The 7,235-nt window shown below is 25.8% G+C and overlaps 1 protein-coding gene across 1 annotated transcript; it reads right to left on the bottom strand.

The window, feature by feature from the left end:
• Window positions 1–677: 677 nt before the first annotated feature.
• On the bottom strand, window positions 678–7,235 carry LOC132925294 (sarcoplasmic calcium-binding protein; the record flags this gene model as incomplete). Its single annotated transcript, XM_060989705.1, has 6 exons — window positions 678–1,040; window positions 1,621–1,701; window positions 2,891–3,034; window positions 3,938–4,105; window positions 6,354–6,473; window positions 7,164–7,235. Coding segments are annotated over 6 exons (750 nt in total), but the record flags the coding sequence as incomplete, so codon positions are not given.

Here is a 7,235-nt window from a genome sequence, read left to right on the forward strand (position 1 = left end):
ATATAGATACTAAATTATTAACTACTATTTATATGTTATTCGTAATTAAGTATATAGATTATTCACATCACACTACGTTATATTATTTTAATTTTCAAAAAATTCGACATCGTCGCTATTACTTGAAATTAATATCCGTAAAAATGTCATAACTGTTGCCAAATGTCTAATCCCTGTATATATGCATAGGTAGTGTAGGTATACCTGTGTAGTTTTACGGTAAATAACGATAAGTCTTATTGAACACGGTTATAAATCAGTCGCATAAACGATAATAATCATATGATTTATTATATAGTCAAACTATAAAATGTATTATACTTATAGCATATATACATATTGCTACCGTATAGTTAGATTACTATAATATAATGTATATTTTATTTTTTGGTTTTAAAATGCAAAACTTACCTTTTATAAACGTTGAACTGTTGCCTCGTGATAATACTGACAAGAGGACAATATAAATCGGTTTAAAAATGCACTCTAATATATACAAGTAAATTATAATAACAAACCATACGCGTAATTTCGTAAATGTATAAGGTTTATTAGATGCAACATTTATATTTCATTATAATATAATACAATAATATAAATTGGCAATAACCGCTGCAAATTTAATTCTCGTATTCACATTACATACCTATGATTAAAGTACTATGATAGATGGGTAAATAAGTAATACAAATATTTTAGATAATATCGTCAATGTTTAATGACAAGTAGATATAGGTAATATCAATATCAAAATAAGCAAGTATATCATGTTAAATTGTTAAATAATTATTTAGGTATAATCCCATACATTATGTATAAACATTAAACAAATTATTATAGCTAGGTGTACATAATAGATTATCTTATAATTATTGTTAGTTGTACTTATAGCTGACGTTGCCGTTGTCTATTGTTGCATCTTGATCTTGCACTTTATATTTATTGTGAAACAAATGCTTTTTTATAACCAACATTAAATCTTCCAGTTTAATCGTTTCATCTTTGTCGTTTACAATGCCCAATGACTTTATTAAGTTGGCCTGTACAACAAACCGAAAATGCAAAGTTAATATCGATTAATTATCTGCTTGCATTTTAATGCTCTAAGAAACCATGAAACATGCATGAAGTTATGCACTAACAATTATAGTGAAATATGCACTAAAAATGTCAATGCTTCATACAATAAATTTACAATATTATATATTTATGACTTGGTATGGACCAATAAAAAGTATTCATAAAATATTAAAAACCGTGTATAAAATAAATAAATCTAAATTACGAAAAATAAATAGATAAGCTTGATAAAAAAAAAAATGTATAAAAAATGAGCTTTTAATTTTAAATATATGTTGGTTATCCATATATTTTATTTCACTAAATATGCAATAAAAACATTATAATTAGCATATTGGTTTAAAATGTTTAAATATATGTGGAAAAATTTTGGATCTAATATGATTGTCTTGCAACTCGTACGTTGAATTTGAATTTAGAATAACGTTTATGTATATATTGTATATTCATTAAATTCAATTCACAGCCATATTTAAGACCAAGAATTCAAGATAAACATAATAATATGTTGATTGTAATTTGTATATAATTATGTATTACCTTCTTTGATGTTCCAATACATTCTAAAAATTTAATATATTCTTCTTTTGAAATATCGCCATTTTGGTCTTTGTCAACAGTCTGTGTGGAAAACAATGGTTTTAATTATTTTTGCAGTAATAGTTGAAATAAATCAAAATCGATTTCTAAGATTACAAACATTTTTATGCTAATAAGTACTTTAAACCCTAAGGCAAATTATATTGAAATTTATTCAAATAAATTAATTATATACAACTACTGAACATTGTTAAATATTTATGTTATTTAGTTATAATTAATAAAAACTAAAATGTATATCTATGCGTTAAGCTAAATAAAATAAGTAGTTTATTGAACTCGAGTAATACATAAATACACTTAACTATTTAAATTTATTATTTATAAAAAATATTCAGAGTATCCGATTTCAAAAATGATATAGTTAAATATTAGATAATGCAAATATGCTATAATATAAATAAACAGCGTATATTTGAAATTCAAGATAATTAAAAATTAAAATTTTGAGAATCATTTTTTAAAAACTGTATTAAATATATACGAGTATATGAATTTCTCTAAAAATATAATGTATATATGTAATATATTAGTTAGATATACCTATGTAATTAGTAATTACGTATAATTCTTATAATCGAATTAATTGTTATACATGTTATTACAACTAAAACTTAAAATATTCAACGAAGATTGTTATTAATAGTATATCATCATTCATCAGTACTATTAGTTATTACTATATGTTTAAATTATGTATTTTTACATACAGATTTTAAAAATATAATGTGGGTGAATGTGATGCTTTCTACCCTTTAAATAATTTACCAATAACTAATAAATACATCTAAACACTATAACACTATAACAGCAGTCATTAAAGTGTTGTACAATTTTTACAATTAGTATTATTATATCATATTAATACTATCCAATACTATCAATGCGTATAACTTTAAGTTAACTGCTTACTTATAGTTTATAATATAAATACAATATAAAATATATTTTTAATTATTATATTTATAACAAGTTTAAACATCAAATAATTCTTTAATAGTTGTAATTTTGTAAATGCTCAATAATCATAAGTTTAAAATAGTATACATAAATAATATCTAGACGACACATCGGGGAAAATTAATTTGGGTATATTGCATATAATATGTCAAAAAGCGCGGAGCCTGTTTAAGCTCCGAATCCTGCGCGAAGCCTACCCTAGGGATAACAGGCACAGTATATTAATATGTTTTACTAATTAATTACGTACCTTAAACAAGTATGGTAAAAGTTGAACAACTTCATCTTTCAGACCATCGTCGTTTTGTTTTACGTATTGAATATACTTCAAATATTTCTCTACCGTAACGTAATCGAATGGATCAATGCATCCCCAATGTTTGTACCATAAGTTCTATAACGAGATATTTAAATTTTATATATTTATATGTAAAATATAAAAAATATTATATCAAGTAAGTCATATTTAAAAATATCTTGCGGTTTCCCATTTAAATATGTGTATATATATAACAGATATCAGGACCTGTGAGAGGACGAGGGCAGAGGGGGCTCAGAGCTCTGGGCATGGGCTTCCGGGGGTGGGTGCCGTTGTCCAAGGCCATTCATACAAACAATTGTTAATATTTTCTATACTAAAATCGAATAAAATTATGATTTTTGACAATCCTTAAAAAACTGTTACAAAACTTATTTTATCTTCTTAAAGCAAATAGAATGACTTTTAATTAAATAAAAATTAGTAAATTTTAGTTTAAAGTTAAGTAAATTAAACAGTTGTTAAAATTCATAAAGCTCGGTGGCCGCCGCCCACCAGTAATTTAAAGCAATGCACGATATTTTGTCTGACATAGTTTATTTTAAGAATTATCTTATTTTATGATATAAGATAAGATTTTAGTATTATACATTGTAGTACAAATGTAGTTGGTCTTTATATTGTGTGTGCTAATAGGTTATTTCAATGGTATTTGGTCGATAACGACTAACTTTACTGTTTAATTAATAGTGCACTGGTAAAACGATACCTAAATAACTTATAGAAGATAAGCTTACAGGTTAAATCCCAAGTTTAAAATTGATATATTTAGGCAATTTTGACAAAAAGACACTGTCGCCTTGAGACGATCGCAATGCCATCAAAACTTTAATACGGGATAGACTTGAAAATACTAGACAAAAGGCGTCCGAAAAGAAGTTTTATTAGAACAACAGGACACAAAGCTTAAATAAAAGTCAATCCTGTACAAAACAGGACGTAGGTATGGTTACTATAATTTATAATCTTTAGTCGTACTTCAATTACTCTGCTGAACAAAAAACTTTGTTCGTCCGTCATGTTGTTTAATTTTGAAAAACGTTCGGTCAACTCTTTTAAATCTTCAATAGATACAACACCGTCATTGTTCACGTCCAATAGCTCGTGATAAAGAGTCAAATTTGATACCCATTTAGTGTCCGGTTCCTATTAAAAAATGTTAAGTAAACAAAATACATATTTAAAAAACTATAATGTATATGTTATACGCTTACGCATAGCACATTTAATATTTAGTGGAGGTATAACGTATAAATAAATAAATAATTATCTGCCATCATCTGGAGTACACTGTCGGAGGGAAGTAAACAAGGAATAAGCAGTACCAGTAGATCCAGAAACGGTAGTTTTCCATATGGTACGGCTTCCAATATGTTATGTATGTATATTGAATATATTATATACAAAATTAGTGAATGCATTAAAATATATGTTTTAAATTAAGAATTATACAATATTATGTGATTATTACATAATTTTGATAACACGATGGAAGATAATAAGTAGATATAAAATGTATGTTTGAACATTATTAACATAAATATATCTTGTAACTATTATAATTCCTAAAAGAATATTTTATTTTATTATTATTATTTGTAATGATTTTGTACATATTTACTTTTAGTTTTGTGATATGTTTGCTTGGCAATTCCATCAAAGTTTAGGCAACTTCAATGTTACATAAATATTATTAACCACTTACAAAGATTAAAATGACGCAATAGTGCAATCACTGATCTCATCTGTCTCGCGCAAAGTATAAAGTATATAGACGATAGGCATATAATTATAGTATAGTAAAATTGACCACCGTGTTTCATAGACATCATTTTACCACTTTTCTTGTAATGTCAATTAAATATAATTTAAATTTGTCATTAAATTAAGCATATAATTGCCTATACATTACATACAAGATACAACTATGAGTTGAAAATTCACACCCTTGCGTACAAATGACGCCTTTGTCGTGTTGTATCAATTATGACTATACATGGTTAAAATGATGATGGATGTTGCGCCATATGTGAGTAAAAGCAACAATTTTGACTTAGGTAATGCTTTTTACAACAGTTTTATCTACACACCATCCATATATTCGTAAAGGTATGCGATGAAACCACGTAATTACATTATGATTTGTGTTTTTATTACAAAAAATTGTTTTAAATATTTCGATTTTTAAATAATTAAAAACATCTTTTAAATAAAAATATTAAAAAACGCTTTTAAGTTTCGATCTAACACAGTAACCCAGATATATTGTTTTTAATAGGTCAAAAATAAAAATCATAATGAATGAAATACAATGAGTAGTTATAACTTTTTAAGTACATATAGGTACACTATATAGCTATAATACTACACTATATAATATGTGTGTATGACAGTGATAACTGATTTCACTATTGCACCTTCTAATTGGTTACATTATAATTTCTACAGAGAATACATATTTTACCATATAGGTAAATTAATATTTTAATAAATATTATGTATAAATAAATAACGCTTGATAAAATTGATAAATACATTATTTATAATTTTTAAATGTGTCAGATGTAAGTTTACTAAAATCTTTAAAACTGTATGAAAGATATTACATTGGTTTTAACCGTAACACTATAAGTTCAACGAGAAATGCTTGAAATAATTAGTTTAATAAATAATAGGCACCAATTAAAAGTAGTAATAAACTAATAAATCATTTAGGTACCTACTATATAAATAATATTTTCTTTTATATTTATAAATTTTTATTAAAACATTTAATGTGATTTTATAGGCAGTAAATAATATAATTCAAAAAGACAACTCAAATGCTATATTAGCAAGAGAATTTATTTATTTTAATTTTGAATTGGAAAATAATTATAAAGTTGGCGTGTATAGGATAAATACCAATTAACAATTTCATCTTGACATCACTCCGCAAATTAATAAGGTAAGACTATAATTACTCTTAGACTCAGCTGATTCTTCGTGAAAATATGATTTATTTTATTTGTTTATCTCCTAAATAGATGTCATAACACTCATAACTTATAAATAATAAAGCATTTTCATTTACACTACTGCGGGTAATTGATTTTTTAAAAAAATAAAATAAAGTGATTCATCAACCACACTCCATGCAATACGTGATGCGTATAATTAAAATAATTATAATTCAATATTCTAAGGCTTTATTTTTATTTATTAGTGATATATTATACTTATACCGTTGTACACTAATACAAGTAACAAGTATATAGGTACTGATAAAGTGGTATTACCTAGCTAGTACCTACCTTAACGTATTAATATATTGTAATTAGGTGCCTTCTAAATGAGATTATTAATTATTTTAGTAATATTATACACGATAATGCCGATAAAGTATTATTCTTACTGTGGTTGTGGTTGTATTGTTCTTTTGCGTACACTGGTCGTTCTCGAATAATTTTCTGCTTATTATAAACTTATTTCCATTATAAACAGTTTTCACACAATAATTGACTGCAGCAGGTCTCTAGTTATGACAATAAATAATTTAAAACAATTAAAAGCTTGTAAATTCAAATGGGTTGAAAAAAAGTTGCAAAATTTGTCTAGGTACCTACCTACTTTATATAGGTAAATAAATACTACCAATCATATAGGCGTGCGCATGGGGGGTTCCGGGTGTGTCTGCCCCCCCCCCCCGATATGTAATTGGGGCCCTAAAATTTAAGTCCTATAGCATGTATATTATATGGGTCCGTATTTTAACTAATGTTACTAGAATAAAAACGGTAATTTTTCTAAAATATGTCGTAAAAAAAAAATTATGTTTCGGGATAAAAAAAAATAATACAACATAAACAATTTTAAATTTGCGTGATAAAACTTAAAACTTATTATGATTATTACAGCTAGATGTTATTGACTACAAAAGTTAAAATAATAAATAAATATTGCAATTATCTTAAAAATAGATTTTAGATCCAACTATATATCTAATGAAATATTATATTACTTGGTAGTTGGTACTAGTAATACCACTGATTGATAAGTGATATAATGTAAGTAATGTTTATTCGTGCATTATAATTTATTCAAATATATACATGTCTTGTTAAGAGAGGGCCCAAATTAAGAAAAGGGCCCGAAAAAATTGTAGGCACCCCCCAAAATTTAGGTCTGCGCACGCCTATGCTACCAATGGCGTACTTATACTTACACATTGTGATGGTTTTAAATCCAGATATTGGGTTATGTTATCTGGCAAAAAAAGGGACTCCAGAAAATAATA

The sequence above is a fragment of the Rhopalosiphum padi genome, chromosome 1 (genome assembly GCF_020882245.1).
Source record: "Rhopalosiphum padi isolate XX-2018 chromosome 1, ASM2088224v1, whole genome shotgun sequence".
Lineage (NCBI taxonomy): Eukaryota > Metazoa > Arthropoda > Insecta > Hemiptera > Aphididae > Rhopalosiphum > Rhopalosiphum padi.